The sequence below is a fragment of the Lemur catta genome, chromosome 3 (assembly GCF_020740605.2).
Source record: "Lemur catta isolate mLemCat1 chromosome 3, mLemCat1.pri, whole genome shotgun sequence".
Taxonomy (NCBI): Eukaryota; Metazoa; Chordata; class Mammalia; order Primates; family Lemuridae; genus Lemur; species Lemur catta.
This window is the reverse complement of record NC_059130.1, coordinates 3,108,664-3,131,526: the sequence shown is the minus strand read 5'-3', so window position 1 is coordinate 3,131,526 and position 22,863 is coordinate 3,108,664. Positions and strand designations below refer to the sequence as shown.

Here is a 22,863-nt window from a genome sequence, read left to right as displayed (position 1 = left end):
TATTTCCATGCTTGGCCCATTTGGACATGCCTTTGCCCCACCAGCCAGTGAACAACGTGGTCAGGCCACTCATATAAATGTCTGGATCTGAGACCTGAAATTCTGAAGGCCTGTCCAGTCACTGCTTCTTGGGAAGATCGTAATACTTCTAGGGAGGACGCAGGAAGCATAGTGGAAATGGAGTGCTGGCAAGGAGAGGACATGAAAGACCAATCTATCAGCCAGTGACTAAGCTAATAAATTTGATACCCAAAGCAGATTATTTTTTAACTATCCACCATGCAAAATTACCTTCAAAGTAGTATAATTTCATTATTTACCCTTTAAATAGACATGGTGCATGGAAATGAACTTGGTAAACTCCCAGTAGGAGTTCTAATAAGATATATATATATATATATATGTATATATATATATATATATATAAATTTATTATATATAAATTTATTATAATATATTGGCTCACACAATTATGGAGGCTAAGAAGTCCCATAATCTGCCATCTGCAAGCGGGAGAACCAGGAAAGCCGGTGGTGTAGTTTGAAGGCCTTGGGCAGGAGAAGATACATCCTGGTTCAGTTTGAGTCTTCAGGCAGAAAGCCATCACATTCTCCCTTCCTCTACCATAGTGTTCTATTCAAGCCTTCAGTGGATTGGATGAGGCCACCACATAAGGGAGGGCAATCTTCTTAGTCTGCTGATTCAAATGCTAATGTCTTCAGGAAACCTGATGAGAGAAACACCCAGAAATAGTGTTTAACCAGCTATCTGGGCATCCCAAGATCCAGTCAAATTGACAACTAAAATTAACTATCACAGTGCCTGAATCTGCACATGGAGATATACATTAATAGATAGATATAGATATAGATAGGTACAGATATGCTCAAGCTCAAGCCAGTCTTCTGGAGGACGAGATAGCACCTAGAGTAGAGACAAGCCATCCCAGCTGAGCTGTCTTAGATTAGCCATCCCCCAGCTAACTTTGTAGCTGATCACAGATGTATGAGACACCAAATATATATAAATGGATTGTGACATGGAACTACACCTTTATTGTATCAAGCCTCTGTTTATTGCGGCTTATTATCCCACCTGGACGCAGTGCCATGATTTGAAGTCAGTTGACTATAAAGCCTATGCTCTCAAAGGACAGAGAGCATGGTTGGTAACAGATCCCACTTCCTAGCCCAAATTTCACCTGGCTATATAGAAAACTACCCCTAAAATCCCAACACACATGATCTCACCAGTGGTACCAGACTCTAGAACAACCTTTGGGACAGTACATGTGTTAGTAAGATTTTGCTACATAACAATCTACTCCAAAACCAAGTAGCTTACAATCAAAACCAAAAAATATTATTGAATATTTTAGCTCACAAATATGATAATACGCATTTTGGGCTTGACTCAGCAGGGCGATTCTGCCAATCTGGGCAGAATTCTCCTAATATCAAACTCTCCTAATATCAGCTGGGCTCACACAACTGTGATTAGCTGCAGAGTTGTCCTGCAAATTAAAGATGGCTCGGCTGGAATAGTTTGTCTCTCTGCTCCTAGCGGTGTCTCTTCCTCCATCAGGCTAGCTCGAGCTGGATCACTTGGTGGCAGTGGGAGAGGTTGCATGAGCAGCAAGAGGACAAGCACTAAAATGCAAGCCCTTTTCCGTCTACCCACTTTGGCCAAAGCAAGATACATGGCTATACCAAAAGGCAGTGTGGGAGATCACTACTGAATGCAAGGACACAGGGAGGTGGAAAGAAATGGGGCCATTTCTACAATCAATCTACCTCCAAATCCCAGGATCACTGTGTGGGTGCCAGAGCACAAAACAAGTATGTCACAGACTTTAGAACTCCCAACGTCATTTCTTCTAGCCTCTGACCTCCAAACCTCCAGCAATCCAATGGTAATAGAATGTATAAGACATCAGTTGGCTTTTTTTTTTTTTGTAGTATATTGGAAACCAGTATTAGAAAGAAATGACCAATTCATTGCTCCTGAGGCCAGTCTGGCAGAACCCTGGAGGCAGACAGCTGTCCCCATCTAACAGAAGGATGGTTCCACAGGGCGTGAGGTAACTTCCTGCAAAAAGTGAGTCATGGTATGAAGAGTGCCAGGCCTTCCTCATACTCCTCAGTGAGGCTAGAAGGACAACACCAAACCCCTGATGAACACACTCCCTTTCCTGCAAAGGGGAGGGATGAAAGAGAAGGGCAGGAAAAATAAAACTGCTACTGGGAGCTGCTCCCCAAGTTGTAATCCAATCTGTCCTCTGCTAAAGTTTCCCTTTTGCTTTGATTTCTGTGTCCAAGAGCTTCCCTTTGTGGCTCGCTATTGTTTCTATAAAAATACCTTTTGCTTGGCAACATCTCACCCAAGAAAAGCAAAATATCTAACAAGAAAAAACACAGCTTGTCTGCTATTTCAGTGACTTAAGCCCGGAACAATGATGAGCTGTTGCAGTTTGAATTGTGTCCCCCACCCCCAAAATTCACATGTTAAAGTTCTAACCCTCAGTACCGCAGAAAATGTGACCTTACTTGGAAATAGGGTCTTTGCACATGTGTCAAGATGGGGTCATCCCAGATGTGCGCACAGGAAAAATGCCCTGTGATGACAAAGGCAGAGATTGGGGCGATAGAACAAAAGCCAGGGAATATCTAAGACTGCCAGCAAGCTGCCAGAAGCAAGGACAGAGACGTGGAACAGCCCTTCGCAGGAACCACTCCCCCCAACACCCTGATTGCAGATCTCTAACTCCCGTACTGTGAGACAGTAAACGCCTGTTGTGTAAGCCCCTCAGTTTGTGGCACTTTGTTATGGCAGCCCTAGACATAGTGCACAACCACCTGTGTCACAGACCATTGCACTCTCATTCTTTTTCACTTCTTGCCCCGCGTTTGTTGGCCGCAGTTCCAGATGAGAACACCGAGGCTAAGCTTGCCCATGCTCAGTCAGCATGACCGAAAGCCAGATTCAAACCCAGGTCTCCAGACCCTGTCCGGGCACTTCCCTTTGCACAGGGTTGCTGTGTAGAGGTTGCTGACAGGGGATGACAGCAAGACAAAGATGGGAGCTGCAATCCTACACCCCCATTGTGCAAGAAATTGGTTTCTGAAAGAATTAGTTCTTAATCAATTCCTTATCAACTCAATGACATTTTAAGTGCTCTCGAGGAGTTTCCCATTTAAAAGAGCCCTGTGGGAGATCCTTTCATATAGCAGAGGGTCTTTCTGGATTGTGAATGATCACCTGCCTCCGTCTAAATTCTTTTTTTTTTTTTTTTTTTTTTGCAAGAGAGATTTTGTGGGAGTGGGCCTGCCTTCAGTTCTGCAGCTCTGCCTTGGCTGGCGAGGACTCAGTAAATGCTTGCTGTTCCATGGTGGTTAATGACAGCAATGAGGGACGCCCACAAGGAGCACTGCCTTTTAAATACACGTGGTGTCTGGAATGATTTCCTCCCATTTCAAGCCATTCTGAGCATCCTCAACCGAAAATCATTGCTTGGGTAGAAAAGGGGAAAAACATCATTTTGTTAAATGCTAACATTTAACTATTAATTACTCCGTAACTATTAGTGAGTTCTGGGTTAATTATTATTCCAGATACCTAGGTGTTTGTAAATTAGCAGGTACTTCATTGCCTTTTCTGGGGCTGCCTTTGGGCTGTCTGTGCAGAAAGAAATGCTCCTGGGGGGGGTGTCATGTGACCCACTGGAGAGGTGACACTGTGACTGGAGTGACTAGAATCTTACTACTTTTAAAACAGCCTCTACTTGGGAATGCAGGTTCCCAATGTTTTACGTTAGTTTCTAGATTCTCTCCTGTAATTGCTTTTATTATTGATTAATTAATTTCATAGGCACCAGCTGAGCACCCACTAAGTGCCAGGCACTGTCCTCGGCCACGGAGTTACAGAGATGAAGAGGACTCCAGCTCTACCCCTCACATCCTCATTGCCTAATGGGAAGATAGACGTGTCAATCAATAACCACACTGAAGCAGTAAGTTCTACACTAGAACAATGAGGAATGGTAGCACAGAAAAGAAAGTGCTCCACTGTGTTGAAAATGGCAGAAACTGTTTCCCAGAGTTGGTGGCATTCGCATGAAATCTTGAAGGGTAAGCAGGAGTATGCCAAAGGCATGATTTTGATTAAGGACATTTCCAAAAGAGCGAGCAGTACACTCTGAGATGCAGCAAAGAGAACCTGGTTTTGGAGCCTGGTGGGTGGCTGGACATAGGAGACAGTGGGGAAGTAGCAAGACGTGAGTTTAAAATGGTCATCTGGGGCAAGATCACAAGGCAGCTTGGACACTAGGCTGCCACTGGAGGATTTCCTCTGAGAAAAGAGAGTGACTGACTACCTTTGGTGGCTGGGAGATGGCCTGAAATGCGAAGGGGCCGGAGGCAGGGCGCTGAACAGGGAGGCAAATGCATGATGGCGGTCTCAGCCAGGGCAGCCGCTGTGGGAGTGTAGCGAAGATCGATGATTTAATCAACAGTAAAAGCTTGCAACCAGGAGGTGAGAGAGGAAGGGTCTGGGATGACTGCACATCTCTGGCTTGGGTGTCCAGGTGTACTTACCAAAAGTGATGGTACAGGCAGAGGTGCAAATTAATGTGTATATTTAGACTGCAAAAACTGTAAGGAAGTTTTCAGGAGTAAGATTTCCTCTCCTTCCTTCAAGGGTGGTTTGGGACCTTCTTGCTCATTCTGACCTAGCAACTCTTAGGAATATGTACCTGGAATCACAGAACAAATGAGTTCAATTTGCATTCACATAAACAGGAAGTGCTGGCCCTTAACAATCAACAACCCAGAGGTGTATCTGTCAGGTTCTCATTTACACATAGCAGAATTCCCCTTTGTCTACCTTAAGCAGAAAAAGAATTTATTAAAAGATACTGGATAGCTCAGAAAATCTCTAGGAGGGCCAGAAGGCCAGCCTTGGAGGTGCCATGACCAGGGACAATACTTGGACCACCCTGTGGATGCCCCCAGCAGAGACACGGCTGACATTGGGCCCTAGAAACTCAAAACTCTGCCTCTGTTGCCCCCAACAGCCAAATGCCCCATGGTCATTTTCATTAGAAGATGAGTTACAGCCTTTGCATCCTCACTCTGCTCTTTTCCTAACTGAAGTCTCCCATAGGTGTATCTGATTGGCAGAACTTGGATCTGATTGGTGAATATGCCCTGGCCGCAAAGAAGGTGGGAAAGCAAGTATCTAGTTTTCTGCTTGGAGAGGTGAAATTCACAATGCAGAAAATGCCCCAAACACAGGAAGGGTTTCAGAACATGCCAATTAGAAAACAGACAAATATTGCTTCAGGGGACCACTGTCTAAGGAAGAGGTTAGAACGAAGTGATCTCTTTTTCCTGGGACTTGTGAGTCACTGCTTTTGTAGGCACTACAACTTTTTACTTTGTACTGTAGTTCTTACCCCTAGATTGGAAAACTCTCTGTGGTGTTTTGAATTTTGTATGATGCATTGTTGGTGCCATTCACCCAGAAAAAGCTCGGTAAATTTGGCCCTCTCCAAGTCCATGACAACTCTGGAATTCTCTCGGCTTACTCATTCAAAAAGTGAGCATTTGCTGTACACTTACAGTGTGTCCTGCTCTATGTTGGGCATTGCAGCTGAGTCAGGAACACTGGACACACCTGTGCTCATACTCTGCAGTCAACAGGGCCTGCTATATAATGTGCACAGAGATGACACCTGGTGTCTGTCACCACTACAATAATATAACATCATTATAGACGTAGTACAGTTTGTCCTAACAAAGAGGGCTTTGTGGTCAGGGAAGTGAGAGCTTCCCTTAGCATTGCCACTCTGGCTGCACCTCCTTGGCATCAGTTTCTGCAAACCCTGACTGAATAAAAAGAAATCAGAAGGGAAATGACATTGAGTTCCAAAGAGATATAAGGAAAGGATCTTGTAGGCCATTTAGCTAGACTCTTTAAAATGAAGATTCTAGGTGTGGGGTAGAGGCTTAGCCTCCTGCGAACTCTATTTCAATCTCTTTGTCCATAGGGCGGTCATCAGAGATGCTCAACCAGCCAGGCCTCTAGTTCCCCTACAACACAGGGAGCTGCGCAACTCTCATTCCTTATCTCAGGGGAGTCCCTTCATCCCAGGAAATCTGAATTACTGTAAGGAAAGAAAGCCATTTATCATAACTCTGCTACTGCTGAGTTAATCATGATCCCAAGGTCAGAAGTGAGGCCCTGGGAGGATGGGTTCATGTCTCAGTCTTGAAGATTAGCGTTGAGGTGTTAGGAGGCCCCGTGGGGCTCAGGCTTGAGTCCCTGGAAACATGAGTAGAAATAGTCTTCGGGGAAACCAGGAAAATCTGCTATGACCATGAGTCCAGGAGCAGGTGGGTTCACTAGAACTAAGGGTAAGCTCAGTGGCTCAGCCTCCAGTGCTGACTGGGAGTTCCTCTGTTTTGCTCCAGCAAAGTATTCAGCAGGGCCCAGTATGTGCTTCTAATCTGAGGCTGGATGAAACTGATTGTACAGATTTTAGGCATACTGACATTATTCTTTTACTCCCTACCTTACTCTTGGTTTTCATGACCATGCATTATTCTTTGGATCTGAGCCTGCTTAAACAGTCAGATCTTTAAGCAATCTCACCTTAAGGTATTTTACATTTACTTCCACTTCCAACCAAGATGGAGAAAACAAAGTACCAAGTATCAGAGAAAACTGACCTGCACATAGAGAGAATTCTAGAGATCTGCCAAGAGCTCTTGAGTCTTTGGCTGAATATTGATTAGTGCTTGTATGTGAGAAAACTACTTGAGATAGAACAAAGACAACCAGAAAAGAGCAGGAAAAAACAACTTCTAAAGCTCACAAAGGGCTGAGAATAGTTTAAATTCTCAATCATTAGAGTGAAGAAACGTGTAATATGTGGGGCAACAGGAAGAATATTCAAGAGGGTATTGCCAAATTATCTTCATATAAAAAGATATCTGTTCTCAACAAAATTTAAAAGCAAGCCTCAAAAGGATTACACTGTTTGATTTTTAACTGTATCCTAGAATGATACACAAAAATATTTAATGGAGTCTAAAACTTTTAGCACTCAAAAACATAAAATGTAAGACGTTTGGCATCCAGTGAAAATTATCAGGCATACAAACAAGCAAATATGATCCATGAGGAGAAAAATCAATCAATACAAAAAGATCCAGAAATGGCACAGATAATAGAATTATTAAACAAGAACATTAAAGCAACTATTATATTTATACTTCATATGCTGAAGAAGACAGCAGAAATCACGAGCATAATAGAGACAAGAAAGATATTAAAAAAATCCAAATTGAACTTCTATAGATGAAAATACATCTAAGATGAAAAATATGGTGGATGATATTAGGAGCAGACTAGACACTGTATAAGAAAAGATTAGTGAATAACAATACAAATAGCAATAGAAATACTCAAAATGAAACACAGAGAGAAAAAATATTTTAAAAAATAAACAAAGCATGAATGAGCTATGGAGCAACTTCAAGAAGCCTAATATAATTATAATTTGTGGCCCTAAAAGAGAGGAAAAGGAAAGGGAATGAGGATATAGAAAAATATTTCAAGATATAATGAAGAAAATTACTTTCAAATTTGATAAAAACTATAAACACAGACCCAAGAAGTTCAAAAGTAGAAACATTACAAAAAGTATACCCAGGCACATCATAATTAAATTATTTAAAACCCACGATAAAGCAAAAATCTTTTAAAAAGCCAAATTTAAAAAAAAGATACAACACCTACAGACGAACAAAGATAAGAATGACAGGAGACTTCTCTTCAGAAACAATGCAAGCTACAAGAAAGTGGAGTAAAATATTTAAAGTAACAAAAGAAAAAAATCAACTTAGAACTCCCTAAATATTTAGAAATTAGACAATACACCCATATATAAACTATAAGTCAAAGAAGAAATCACAAGGGACAATATAAAGTGTTTAGAAATGAAATAAAATGAAAACATAATATATCAAAGTTTATTAAATACAGTGAAGAGTATTCAGAAGAAAATGTATAGCATTAAACATTTACATTAGAAAAGAAGAAAGTCTCAAATCAATGATCTAAGCTTCCATCTTAAGAAACTAGAAAAAGAGTAAATTAAATCTCGTGTAAGAAGAAGAAAGGAAATAATGATAAGAATCAATATCAATAAAACAAAAGAGAAATATCAATAGAGAAAGTTCATAAGACCAAAAGCTGGTTCTTTGAGAATATCAATAAACTTCATACACTTTTACACAGATTGATCACAAATAAAAAAAGAGAGAAGACACAAACGATCAATATCAGAAATAAGAGTGGATACCACAACAGATTCCATAGAATCAAAATGTTCCCCTTCTGCTTTGGGCTCCTCTTCCCAATCTCTCCTGTTTCTCCCACAGCACTTTACTAGGACTTCTATTATAAATGTTCACCCTCCATTCTAATCATTGCTTTCCTCCTAGACCATGGGTTCCAACAGGGCAAGAACAGTGCCAATTTATCTTTGACTCTGCAATGCCTGGCACAATGCCTGATATGTGGCAGACCCTTAATTATTTATTGATCAATAGACACCTTAGTAGAGAGTAGTTGACAGTCTCTTGACATACAGTCTACTGTTACGGGACAGAGGTAACTACTCCAAAATGGAGAAATGATCCTTAGAGGGGATTGGAAGGTTTCCAAAAAACAAATACATCAGTACATCATCTTTTTCAATCAAAATTACATCATACAATTTATATGTGTTCAGAGCCTCACCATGTCAAAGCATTTATACATATGACAGTCTATTTTAGGCAGTAAGGAAGATGTGGATAATACTGTTTTTCTGATGAGAAACTGAAGCTCAGGAAAGGTTAATTATTTGCCCAAGTTTGTGCTATGAGATAGCGGCAGAGCAGCAGGATCTACTCCCAGCCTGGCTCATTCTCCAGCATCCCACTGTCTGCTCCTTTGACCATATGCCACAGTTGCCCACCCCTACCCAAAGAAAGTAAAAATGAATAGGGACTTGGTGCTGGACTCTGTGTGTCCCATCTTTGCTTTTGAGTTTTCTGCCTTCTGGCTGATTTCCACAGTGGATAAAGTACTGGAAGTCTCCCCAGTCCTGTAGAAACCCTGGTTGCCCCTGTGATCCCTAAATCTTCTAGGCATTGCTTTCAGCTCCAGCCAAGCACTGTCTCCTTTACTTCTCTCCCAAAATGCTAATAAAAATGGAAAAGGGAGTATGTTAGAATTAAAATTTAATAAGTACAGCCAGACAGGCCAATGGCCCAGTGAGCTTTCTCATTGCACATCTTAGGAATTCATTAAATCACCCAGACACAGCTCACAGTTCCATGGTGATGGTGTCTTCCACCTTGGGGGTGTTGGGGGTCATTTCCCCAGTCTCATATGCCTGAGAGTGGTCCCTTTGTTGTTTGACACACATCTCATCACACTAGTTTTCCCAGGCTATTCTTTGGTTTTTACCATTTCTGCTCAGATATCTTCACCTTTACACATTCTGCTCAATTGTTTCCACATCCCAATAAAATGTGGGCAAAATGGACAAGAGCTCTTTTGCTTCTCCCTCCTCTCTTTACCTTGAGACCTTGTTTAGATTTCTCCTTTTCGAGTCCCATTGTTCTCTGTCATCTAGAACAGGAGCTGAATTCTCTCCCATTGACCATTCGTTTCTTCATTTGTTTAATATATTTTAATTTCTTCCTTTGTGACCAGGAAATTGTTCAGTCTCTTTAGACCTCTGCCTAATTTCTCAGCTTTGCATTTATTTTAGCTATTACCATGGCATGGTCAGAAAGATGTTGTCCTGTGGGTAGCCCTTGATGGTCTCCAACTACCAAGAAGAACAAACAATAAACTTTGTGTAATGTTTCCAGATTGGAAATTGAGTGAGAAAGTCTGGGGACACAAGCAGAGAAGGTTTAAGTCTCTAAAATAGTAATATTATTAACAATATCTGACATTGGTAAAGCTTTTCACATGCATGAGCCTTCTGATGATGGCCCTTCTCAACTCGTGACAAATGTATAAGGTAATCAGGGCAGGGCAGTTTCCAGTGGTAAAGAAAATAATCACTTATTCCAACGGTAAGTGCTCACAAAGATTTCTGCCCCTGTGTTGTGTTTATTTTCCTTATTTTTCATGTGACTCAGGTGTGCTCAGGTCTTCCTTATCCTTGAGGAAGAAGAATTTGATTGGCTCAAAATCTCATCCCATGTTCTCAGAAAATCCATTCCTCCTTTGGAGATTCTGTCAATTCCAGGGTGCATATGTCCTGGTGGTTTCCACTGACTCTGACTTCATGTCACTTCTCAACTCTTGGTCTTTACTTGGACTTACAGTTGTTCCTATACCTTTACCCTAGACTTCACTCAGACATGAAACTCATCCCTATCCTGTAACACAATGACTGCCACACACACAAAAAAAAAAACCCAGAAACTTTTCCTTGGGGCCACGATGTTTCCTTATGAAAATAGAATAAAAACTTTCAGTGTAATTTAAAGGTAAACATAAATGGAAAAACAAAATATATTGACTTCTATTCATTTAATCCATGTTTTTAGAATTAAACTGTCTATATTACTTGTAACAATAAGAACATCAACAAGATTTTATATATGCTTCACGTGGCCCCGAGGTCAAAACTAGAGTGAGCTAAATACACCTCTTATGGCAGTTAATGTGTTAATCTACACACACACACACACACACACACACACACACACACACACACACACACGGACTTTGCATGTAAAGAAGACAGTGTTGAAAGTTTGGAGACACAGAGGAATGAGTCTTTTACATGAAAGAATAATAGAAACCACTTGAAACTGAATATCAGTTCTCTCTATTCTAATGGGCAGATCTCCCCACCCATTTGGTATCCACTTTTTCCTCTCTCCCTTGTCTTCTCTTTGCTTTATTCTCTTTCCATCCCCCAAATTCATATTCATTTCTCTGGGAGAACCGATGAGCATCTTTTTGCCAGGTCTCAAGTTCCTCGTCATCAGATGCTCATCTTCTGTCCCAGGCAGTTATCAAGGTGTTTCCCAAGACAAAAACAGGAGGAGATCTGGAGACAGACATGAAGACAATCTTTTTGAATTACAAATACGAACAAGGAAACTGAGGCTCAAAGAATTTATATGAGCTTCCCAAGACCGGAGGAGTTAATACCACTACCAATCCTTTGTTAACTGGAAGACACAAAGGCTCAGAGACATGACTTTCCAATAAAGCTCCCAGTGCCAAGCTGTGGGCCTATTTTAAGATACAATCAATTGTGCTTCAAACATTTTAGGGAAACAGCATGGCCCTGTCCATCCAGCTCTGTGGGGGTTTGTGAAATGAAATTGTGTTGTGTGACCTACTGGATGCTTGTCTCATGTTGGTACAGGATTGTGGCTGTTGTTTCCAATTGCCTCAGGAAGCGTAAACACTCATGTTATTTTGCTTCCACTGTGTGTGATACTTATTGAGTGATACAGATAAAATTAGTTTCTATTCCAGTAAACACAATACCCAACTTAAAGGAATTCTCAGGTTTTCTCCTTCCTTTTTGTATTGTTTTCTTCATATACTGCTTATTCCCTGTATTATAATGTGATTTGGACTTGCTTCCTATTCATGAATCCATTGTTTCTAGCATTAATAAAAATAATTACTCCAATGGTAAATGCTCACAAAGATTCCTGCCCTTGTCTGGTGTTTCTTTAGCCTGGACTAAGGCCCATGTTGGATTTTCTAGGTAAACACAGCATACGGTAGTGCTCCCCAGTCAGTCCCTGAGGATCCCCTCACCAGCTCCTTAAGTCCTCCCGTTGTATATCCAGACGCTTGTCCCTGACACAATTTGGATGGGGCAGTCCAGGAGGGGCGGGACCTGGAAGCAACATGGAGATCTCCAAGCAGGTGATGAGAGAAATGTGTCTAGTCCCACAGGCACAACATGGCGCCAAGAAGTCCTGGCCTCAGCACCAGGGCCTCCAAGGTAGAGTGATGGATGTCACTTCCCCCACTGACAGCAGGAAGAACAGGGATAAATCCAGGAACAGCAAGAAGGTAGGCAGTACGAGGGAAACCTGAGAGTAAGCAGCAGTGTTCTGGCACCAAGGTGAAGTTCGAGGATGTTTCTCCCACCCAAGAGGGTGAACGAATACCAACGGCGACACAGGGTGACATCTCTAGGACTAGGGGGATACCAAGGTTATCGAGATTACCAAGACAAGCTCCCAAACTCATTCATTTATTCAACAAATATTTTTTGAACAATCACTACGTATCAGGCATGGTTTTGAGGGCTGGAGAAACAGCAATGAAGAAGATAAACATGATTCCTACACTTACAGAGCTTATAATCTAGCAAGGAGAACAGATAAAATTAAATAACCACAGAGTGATTAATAAATTAGTCATAAGTGCTGTGAGAACGAGGTACAGGGACTTTAAGAGTGCACAATAGTGAGCCCTAGCTGGGTCTGGGAGATTGAAAGCATTGCTGAGGGAGTGGCATGTAGGTTGAGCTCTAAAGAATGAGATGGCTATGTGAGAGTGCAGAGGCTGGAGGTCAGAGTTGGAGGTCAGGGCAGGGGTACAGAGTGATTCCATCAGAAGAAAAAGCTTGCATGAAGGCTGGAGGTGGAAGGTAGCTTAACTTATTCAATGACACAAAAGAAGGAAAGTGTACAGGTAGAATAGATGAGACAGAACATGGTACAAGATGAGGCAGGTGAGGCATCCAAGAGGCAGATCACGAACATCCTATCATGGTCATGGCATGGTGAGACTAAGAATAGGGTCCCAAGAGCTGTAGGAAGACATTGACATGTTTTTTGAGAATAAGTGCCATGATCTTATTTGAATTTTGAAAAGATCGTGTTGACTTTGTGTAAAAAAAAAAATAGGTTGTGGGCAGGGGAGAAGGGAAAATGTGGAGAAACCAGTTGTGAGGCTCAGGAAAACCAGAGAAGCCAGTTCTCAGAAATGGGGCCTGGGGTAAGGAGCAGATCCTGGGGAAGAGATAGAAATGCTGTGACCAGGACCAGAGGTTAACACGGGTGCCGGGTCCTGGGAACAAGGCTCTAGATCAGACCCAGGTCACAACCTGGATGCCCTGGCACCACAAAGGCTGAGAGGTGTAGCTGGGCCCCCTCGGCAGACCTGAGTGAGGTGAACCTTGATCGCACAGGCAGGGGGGACGCTGAGCCTGCAGGGAGCGGCCAGTGCCTCAGCTGAGGGACAGGACGTGTTTCAGTGTCCTGGGCTGCTGTCACAAGGCACCACAAACTGGGTGGCTTAAACAACAGAGGTTTATTCTGTCATCATGCTAGAGGCTAGAGGTCCAGAATCAAGGTGTTGGCAGGGCATGCTCCCTTGGAGACCCTGGGTACCATCTTTCCTTGCCTCTTCCGAGCTTCTGGTGTGGCTGCCAATCCTTGGCATTTTATTTCATCACTCAAATCTCTGCCTCTGTCATCACATGGCATATTCTCTCAGTGTGTCTGTGTCCTTACATCTTTTAAGGACACCAGTCACGTTGGATTAAGGGCACATCCAACTCCAGTGTGACTTCCGCTTAACTGATTACATCTACAAGGAACCTATGTCCAAATAAGGTCACATTCTGAAGTACTGGAGGTTTGGATTTCAACATATTTTCTGGAGGACACAATTCAATATATAATAGGAAAGTTTTTGAAGGTAGGGCTGCAAGAGCCTGACCCATCCCTTCATACATCACCATCTCTCTGCCCAACAAGACCTACAAGAACATGGCCTTGATGAGATCTTAGCTTCTGCTGTATTTCTGTTTCCTTTCTGAAACAATTAATTAAACATTTAACTTGAGACAGGCACCAGGATATAAAAATGAAAAACATAGTGACTACCCCAAAAGGAGCACGCACCCTAGTGGGAGACATTGACACATAAACAAGCAGTTACAAGACACCCTGACAATTGCTAATATGGAGGAATAGTCAGAGCTCAGTGTGGGAGCCAGGGAGAAGGGGGGCTTAAGGCTTCACAGAGGAGGTGACTTTGAAAGGTGGACAGACATTGACCAGAGAGAAAAAAACCTCTAAGAAGAGGAGTCAGCATGTTCAGGGCATTGGTGCATTTAATAAATATTTATAAGAGCCTACCATGTGCCGGGTGTTGTACTAAGCATTTGGAATACATTAGTAAACAAAAAGGCAGAGACTCCCGCCCTCGTGGAGCTTACATGCTTGTGGGATGTGCAAATGGAAAGCACAGGGGGTGAAAACCGTTTGGGCAACACTAAGAACCTCAGTGTGGCTAAACATGAGTGGAGGGGTGGAGCTTGGTCTGCAGGGTAGGAAGCGGCCGGATTACAAAGTCTTTCTCATCACGCAGAGACGCGTGAGCTCACAGGGAGCCCATTTCCCTGGATTCCGTAAGGACAGGGGCAGTATCTTACCCACCTCCATATCTCCAGAACCTCGTTCAGCGCCTCACAGATGGCAGCAGCTCAGCAAGTGAATGAATGAATGAATCAGTCAACGAGAAGTGTGTTTTTGAAAGGTGACTCTGAGCGTAATATAAAAGAAAGGACTGAGACAAGGAGACCAGCTGGAAAAAATTGCAGTTGTCTAGATCAATGGTTGCCACTTAGGTTTTCTTGTTCATTTATTTATATATGATATATGTCAGTACCACATCACCAGTATATTCATAAATAAAACATACATAAAATAGAAATTTTAATAGGCAAAGCTAAAAATAACAGAAAATGCCAATTCTATTAATCTCTTCCTCTCCTCCAGAGGAGGCTGTTTTGGAGGCCACTGCTCTGGCTGATGAGGATGGAGCGGTGGCAGCGGCAAAGGACATGGGGAGGACGAGGGGTGGCTCTGCCTTCCACGTGGCACAAGAGCTGGGCAGCAGCCAGCCCTGCTGACGAGGAACTCCCACCGACACGCACCAGTGCCCAACCGCTGCTCCAGCACTCAGCTGGACACATCCTAAAGCTAAATTCCACCATCTGACCCATGAGGACGAATCGTGGGAAAACACGCCTTGCCCCAGATCAGTCGGTGTTTGGTAGGAAACCCACAGGTGACATACGAAGAGAAAAAGGAGGAAAGGTGTCCAGAAGAAATATGAATGAGGCCAAAACAAATCCAGAGAAGGCAACAGCCTTCGGCTGAGGGTCTTTACAGACCTGGGGCTTCCTGCACGTGGAAATCCCGCAGCTGTGCAACCAATGCACAGTTTGTCCCTTTCCGTCATGAAACTGAAACAGAAAAACTGCAGGGGCTGCAGCCAGGAGGCTCATCCACAATGATGATCTGACCGCTCTGGAAATTCCTCCAGGCAGCGATTATGTTCTCCTCACATGGGCTGTCACATGCGACGGTTACGACACTCACTGCCACGCACCTGCCGTGCGCCAGGCGTTACACTAAAAGATTTACATTTAGTTAATGCTCACAGCAACCTCATCAAGTAGACATTGTGTTCTCCTTATTCTCATTGTATAGACAAGGAAAATGAGGCCTAGGGATATGGAGATATACGGCCAGTACTTGTCCAGGCTGAGACTGGAATTCAGGTATGCCTGAGTCCAGCTGCATTAGCTTTTCACTGTACCACCCTCCGCCTTGTGCAGGGAGGGATCTGTAGGCTTTGCTCTCAGCCTCCCTTTTTGGCCTTACCTTGCCCACCCCTGCGCCCCCACGTGCTATGCCCGCCATACTAAACTTCCTCCCTATACCCCACCCCATCCATCATGCTTCTCAAACTTGAACACCAACACTGTGGTCCTCAGGCTACACTTTGAGTAACAAGGATCTAGAAGTTCATTCAAAATGCGGAATCTCAGCCCCCCCCTCACTGTATCAGAATCTGTATTTTACCAAGATCCCCAAGTGATCTGTCTGTGCACTGTAATTTGAGAAGCACTGGTCTTAATCTGCAACAGCATTTCTCCTCTTCCTCACCAGGCCACCTGTTACTCATTGTCATCTGAGCACATTCAAAGTGCCAGGTACTGTGCTTAGACCTGACTACACAAAATCAAATAATACACACAAACTCCAAGACTATGACAATGTATTAACTAGAGAGTCATGTAAATAAATTATATTTTTTTAAAAGTGTGAGTGCTATGAACAAGGTAAGAACTGCATGTAGTATCTTACAGGTTTCAGGATCTCTAATCACCAGCATAATACCAGGCATGAAGAAAAGGCTCAATGATATTTCTAGAAGAAAGTAAGTGGGGGAAAGAAAGGGATAAAAAGTAGAGGAGGGAGAAAGGGGAGAAGAAAGAATTGCACTAAGCTATAATTCCTAAAATGACAACTCAAACAAGATGTGTTCAGTGGTGACTTCGCCACAGGGGATCTTGACTTGAAAACTTAGAGACCCTAAGATCAAGATCACTGCAGCCCCCAACCCACCGAACTCTCCTCATGTGACTCACTCTGACAACAGTACTGCATTCTTTAAGCTATTAGCCTAGAAATCTTGGATTTATACTTCACTCATCCTTCCACTTTGATCTTTTTATATCAAGATCTATTATGAAATCCTGTTATCTTGTGCATTCATGTGTCCCTTACTCAGTGCCCACCATATATTCTGGCCAGGAGTTTAGCGGTGGGGAAGATGATGTACAGTGAAAGTGCTCACAGAATTTCTCATGGGCGCCAGGTAGTATTTGTGTGTGGTCAGACAGAGGTTTGAATCCTGGCCCAGCCACCTACTGGAGCTGACCTTGGGAACATTCCTTACTCTTTGCCACTGTACCCTTATCTGTAAAAAAAAGATAATGACATTTCCTCATAGACTTGTGTAAGAAATAAATGAGACACACATGATTATTATTATAGTTGTCATGGAAGAGGGAGGGGGTTGAACATGCAACCAGCAGGCAAGGCGTGGCCATCACAGAGCGGGGCAGGACAGAGGCCAATGGAGGGACCGGTGAGTTGTCAGCTTGGACTGAGGCCCAGGTGGGCAGGAAGTAGAGAGGGAAAAAGGCTCAAAAGGCCAGTTGGTTGGGATCCCATCATGGAGCACTTCAACATCAACCTGAGGGATTTGTGATGAATTTGATAATAACAAGAAAACATGATCAGAATATGCTCTGACTTGATATGGTAGATAAAGTGGCAAAGATGGAGAGGAGGGAGCCCAATACGGTTCTGACCTTTAAAACTGGCCTTCAGCCAGAAACCCAGCAGTTGGGAGAAGACACTGGCTTGCAGGAAGAGAGGTGTCGGCTCAATGAGATGGAAGAGATGGTGGTACATCCAAATGAAAACATCTAGCAGGTAAATGGGTGTGCTGGCTTTGAGCTCAGTTCACTGGGCTGGCAGGACCAACTTAGAAGATCTCCATGAAAAATAAGAGTTAAAACACGGGTGAATACCCTGAGGGAGTTCAGGTAGGAGAGGAGAGATCCTTAGGAAATACTACCCTGGGAGATGAGAAAGTAAGAGTCGTCAGAGAAGCAAAGAGGAGAATCAGAATTTGTAGAATCACGGGATTAAAAGAAGAAAAGAGTATCAAATCCTGCAGAGAAGGATTAAGAAACGGACTTTGAATGTGGCAGAGACAGGCCCAGAGGACCTTCGACAGAACAGCTGAGGAACCAGGGCGACCTTCTTCCTAATTTCCATAGCCTAATATAATGCAAGGCTAGTGGGAAAAGCTTGGTAAATATTAGCTACTCGAAGCATAGTGGCTGCCACATTCTTGGGCTGAGTGACTTCCACAAAGCACCTGAGTCTATTGCCATGGTCCACTCCTCGTTGAGTTTCTCAGCCTGTCCTGGAGGAGAAATTAGTAACTCTGGCTGTGAAGTGGGAGTGCGGGAGTTCACAACCAAAAAGGAGTTGTTTCTTTAATCCTGTACGCTTGGACCTAAGGATTCATTTAACTTCTTGCCTATCTTTGGGCCTTCTAAGTTAGCTAGAAATCCATCTCTGTGTTTAACAGCTCCAGAGGCAATTCCTCAACAATTTTTGGTAATCTGTTTTTGTTTCTTGCCGAGGTCAACTAGAAAATAGGCCCTTGTGACCCAGAATTTCTAAAAAGCTCACTTGAGGAACTGAGTAATGAGTCAATCAAGGGGAAAAATAAAGTCAGAGATCGCCCTGCTTCTGGAAGGACCAAGTGCAGGGTCATCTGCAGCTGACGGAGGGGACTGTACAGAAGGTGCAGAGGCCGGCATCCTGGAGAGTGTGCTGCAGGGCTCTGACTCGGGGAACTGAGGAGCTCTGTCATGCCCAAGAACATCAAAAGCTGGAAGTACAAAGGATCACTTGTACTGGGCCCTGAGAACAAACTCCAATGAAGTTAGTCACAAGGAATGATTGTCGTCAAGGTCTTGCCATTGGAGTTTTTCCATTTCTTGGTGCCTAGAACAGATAACCCTTGAGATTGTGCATAGTGCTCAAAGACAAAGGGCATCACTTAACATCAGTGCAGAAAGAGTTAGCATGAAAACATACGCTTTTTGTCGGTAATGAGACAGAGCTTCTAGGGGAGGTATGGGACATGATGTTTTATCAGATTCTTAAGAACACTTTTAGTCATTCAAACACGTATGAAGCAGCTCCTAGGCAGGATGGCAAATTCCCTCGAGGAGTGAACAGCCTATTGGAGGAGACAAGTGTGAGCAAACAACTGTGAAACAGCATGCAAGGTGTTAACAGAGGCAGGGGAGACTCACTATGAGGAAAGAGGAGAAACTTAAAAGAGCAGCACAGAGAAATCGTTCCACTTCTGGGGGACTTCATTTGAGCTACATGCATTGGCATTTGCAGACTGAATATTCAGGAATGATAACTGCCTTCAGTGAGTGACCTGAAAGGTCCCTGTCATGAGGTAATTTGCGGAGACACAAATTTGGATGGGCTGCTAGGAGGCCAGACTGTACCTGCAGCCACTTGGCTAGTGGGTGGACCACACTCAACACCTGCCATCTGTGTCCCAATACAGCTTAGCTCTTTTCTTCTCATTGACATCTGCACAGTAATTCTCATACTGTGATTAATTTTTTCTTTACAGGAAAAAATATGGTAAATATGGAGTTAATAAGGTAAAGATGTAAAGTAATGAAGTAAAGAGTTTATTCTAATCACAAAATTTATTAAAATAGCTTTAGAAATTACCTTGGCCCCATATTTATAGAACCATTAAGAGTCTGAAAGGATTTCTTACATTTTTCAGTTACACTTTACCGCACTTTATGGTGGAAATTATATGCCATGATGACATTCATGATTTTGGAGAATCACCAAGGTCATGGATGAACCTTTTGAGAATGTCAAGGGTCCAAGTCTGTGAATAACATTATATTTTATGGCACTCTACTGGATATAACAAGGTCTTATTTTAAGTTTGAAAAATTAGACATATTCTCCCTTACATGATTTTCCTATAATTGGGGGAAGGCTACCATTCTCCTCACTATCTCTGAAGGTTTAACAGGTGTCACCAGAAGACAAAGAAGATATTTATTTATCCACAAAACTGCAGCCTGACAAGTAAACTAATTCTCCAACTGAATGCTTTCCTTTTGGTCTATTTCCTGGAACCTAACAACCCTTGAAGCCCAAACTCTGACCCCCTCCCTAAAATACCCTCCAAGCACCTTAAACTCAGCATGACTTCACCCACAACCCCAGTATGTTTCCACTTCTGTCTGCTTGTTCTGAACACATGTATTCGATCACTGAAGCGGGAAAACTCAGAGTTGGCCTCCTAGCCCTTCTCCCCAACATCTAATCAGCTACCAAGTAAATCAATTTTACCTCCTAAATGACTCTCAAATGCAGCCAAGCCTCTCCGGCCTCACTGCACTGCCCCAGCTCAAGGCCAAATCATCTGTCATCACAATATCCTGAAACCCTGCCTGCTCTGTCCTCTAGATTGATATAGAGTAGTTTTTCTCAAAGTCAAGTCCTGCCTTCATTGGCTTCCTCTGAAGATTAAGATATGGTCCTATCAACAAGTGATTTTGGACTGTGACTCTGATGCCCATGGTACATAACACTTTGAGAAATGCCTTGACTGTGAGCTGCTTCTCCCTCAGAAAATGCTGAGTTCTCTCATACCTCTATGCATTTTGCATTTGTCAGACTCTGGTCCCTTTCACCGGACTCAGCAAGCCTCTGTCGGTCCCTCAGGATCCAATTCAGGTGTTACTGCCTCGGCAGGCCCCTGTGTCAATCTCTCAGTGGCTCTCCTTTCTGGCCTTCCACGGCACTGGATACACACCCCCATCAAAGCACGTGTCCTGTTGTGCATGCTGCAGTTTATTGGAACAACCTATTAACAGGTTTACCTTCTCCAGGGATCCATGTGCTTGCTCTTGTTCAACTCGGAATCCCTAGTACCCTGCACCAGGCTCCTGCCAGGCAGTCAGTGTTTGCTGAATGAAAGGACCAGTAACCGCTGTGGCTGCAGGATAAAATGAGAGAGGCATGTCATAAAAGGGAAAAAAACTGTCTTTTTGTTAACTATAAAGTGAACCAAGGTGTTAAAAAAGTTAAAACAAAGATGAAGAGCGCTTTTAAATTTTTAAATGCCTCATCACATCTGTCCCAGCTAAAGACTAACTCTAGCAGCCTCCTGTGGCCTGTTAGTCAAGAGCATTTCACACTTGGCCACCAGATGCAGCAAATGTTCCACGATCATGGAAGAAATACTTAAAAAGAAGCATTTGTCTTTGAAAATACAAATGTAAGAAGATGCCCAGGAAAAGCCTCTGCTAAATGTTTTTCCTGTTTGGCACATTAGACTGCAAAACCAGACACATGACGGCGGTTACACTGTACACAATGTCCAACATGGTGCCAAAACCCTGGCATGTTGGCGACCCGGTGTCAGAGTACGGTGAGATTCTGCAGGTACCCTTACTATATCCACAGTGGTGGGAAGAAGAGCTTCCAGAACAAACCTGGGCACGGAAAGAGGTGTACCCGCTGCATTTAGTAACACCGCGGCAGCCCACACTTCAGCCTTCCTGCAGACAGGATACTGGGGGGGCTCAAGCCTAAATGTAATCTAACGAGCTAAATTATAAATGACGATCGATCGCAGATAAAGCTGCTCCCCTAATCCTCCGGCTGCCCCGAAGACCAACTCCCCGAGCCCCCCGGGCTGCCAGGCTCCCGCCGGACTCCGGACAGCGCCGCGCCCTGCGCCCCACCCCGGCGCGGCCCGTCCCAGCTCCCCTCCCCCACCCCGGGCCCACCTACCCGCGCCCCGCCCGCCTGGCCCCACGTGCCGGGCCCCACCCCGGCGCTAGCGGCCCTTTAAACACCCCCACCCTTACACATGCCCCCCCCCACCCCCCGCGGACGGCAGCCGGAGAGGGACAAAACGCATGGCGTACAGCCAGTTCCCTGCGCGGAGCACGTTCCGGGCAGCCCCAGCCGGCGGGGCCCTCCCGCCCGGGCCACGGCCCCCTGGCGCCCCCCAAGGCCCGAGCCGCCCGGCCGGGGAGTGTCGCCGCGGTCTGGCCGCGGGGCGGGGCCGGTGGGAGCGCCGCCGCCGCCTCTGCCTCCGCCCGCAGCTCGGGCGGCCCGCTCGCCCGCCGCCGGGTGCGCCGCGCGCGGGGGGCAGCCGCGGTGCAGAGGTTCATGCGGCGGCGGCGGCGGCGGCGGCTGCTGGTGCTCCTGCCGCCGCAGAGGCAGCTAGACCGGGCGCTGCCGCCGCCGCCCTCCCCCGGCTCCATGCCGCCGCCGCCGCCGCCGCCGCCTCCTCCTCTCCGGCGAGGGGCGGGGGGCTCCGGCCCGGGGTGGGCACCACTGCTCGTAGCGCCGCTCCCCTCGCTGCCCTCCGCCCGGGCGCCGGAGCCGGCGAGGGCGCCCGCCGCCCCCTAGGAGCGCACACTCCGTGCGCCCTGCCGGAGCGAGGGGGCGCGCGTGGGCGGGCGGCGGGGACCCCGCGCGCGGCCAGAGGAGGGGGCTTCCCCGAGGATGCCCAGCAGCCGCCCCCCGCTCCGAGGCACGAGCTGAGCCGGCCCGGGAGCGAGCGGCGCGCAGCCATGCCGGCGTGACGGGCGCCCCCGGCCGCCCGCGCGGGCCCCCGCGCTGCCCCACGCCGCGCCGCGCCGGCGCCGGGCGGCAGGATGGGCTGTATCCAAAGCATCACCTGCAAGGCGCGGATCCGGCGCGAGAACATCGTGGTGTACGATGTGTGCGCCACCATCGACCAGTGCCCCACGCGCATCGAGGAGACCTCGCCCATCGTCCTGCGCTACAAGACCCCCTACTTCAAAGCCTCAGCCCGCGTGGTCATGCCCCCCATCCCCCGCCACGAGACCTGGGTGGTGGGCTGGATCCAGGCGTGCAACCAGATGGAGTTCTTCAACACCTACAGCGACCTGGGCATGTAAGCGACCCACCGCGCGGCGCAGAGCGGGGTCCCGGCCCCCGGCCCTGCTCTCCACCCTGACCCCCACACCCCAGCTCTTTCTTACCGCTGTCCCCATCCTCTTTCTAAACCTTCCTCCCGCCTCCTTTCCCACCTCCCTCCTCCCTGCGCTTTTGTTTCAGTCACTGGGCGGGTGTAGGGAGGCTCCTCGCGAAGGCATTTTCTCGTGGTTTGCTCTGACTCCCCAGAAACGCGAGGAGAGCGGTGCGGGGCGGGAAGAAGGCGACAAGGAGGGTTCAAGGGGCGGAGGTGGGGGTGGCTGGCGAGTGCCCTGGGAGTTTCAGGGCGCTGTCTGCGCTTTGTGGGGCTCTCCGGGAAGAGTTTGGGGGGAACCGTAGAGGAGTGGAGTGGAGTGCCGGGGGCGCATGGGCTGTGCCGCGCGTCCTTTGGAGA

At 45.6% G+C, this 22,863-nt stretch overlaps 1 protein-coding gene and 1 long non-coding RNA gene across 3 annotated transcripts in view; one reads left to right on the top strand and one right to left on the bottom strand.

The window, feature by feature from the left end:
- Positions 1-515: 515 nt before the first annotated feature.
- Positions 516-21,497, bottom strand: LOC123634933. Of its 2 annotated transcripts, none has more exons than XR_006734014.1 (3): positions 21,428-21,497; positions 20,375-20,490; positions 516-727 (listed from the first exon to the last, which is right to left on the bottom strand). It is a non-coding gene; the product is annotated as an uncharacterized LOC123634933 (long non-coding RNA). The 2 variants fall into 2 exon arrangements; XR_006734015.1 differs by lacking the exon at positions 21,428-21,497 and adding an exon at positions 21,291-21,335.
- Positions 21,419-22,863, top strand: part of FAM78B (family with sequence similarity 78 member B) — an 82,700-nt gene continuing 81,255 nt past the window's right edge. The window contains exon 1 of the mRNA XM_045546608.1: positions 21,419-22,428. Within this exon, the coding sequence (XP_045402564.1) occupies positions 22,166-22,428 (263 nt within the window). The 5' untranslated portion in view covers positions 21,419-22,165. The remainder of the gene's footprint in view (positions 22,429-22,863) is intronic.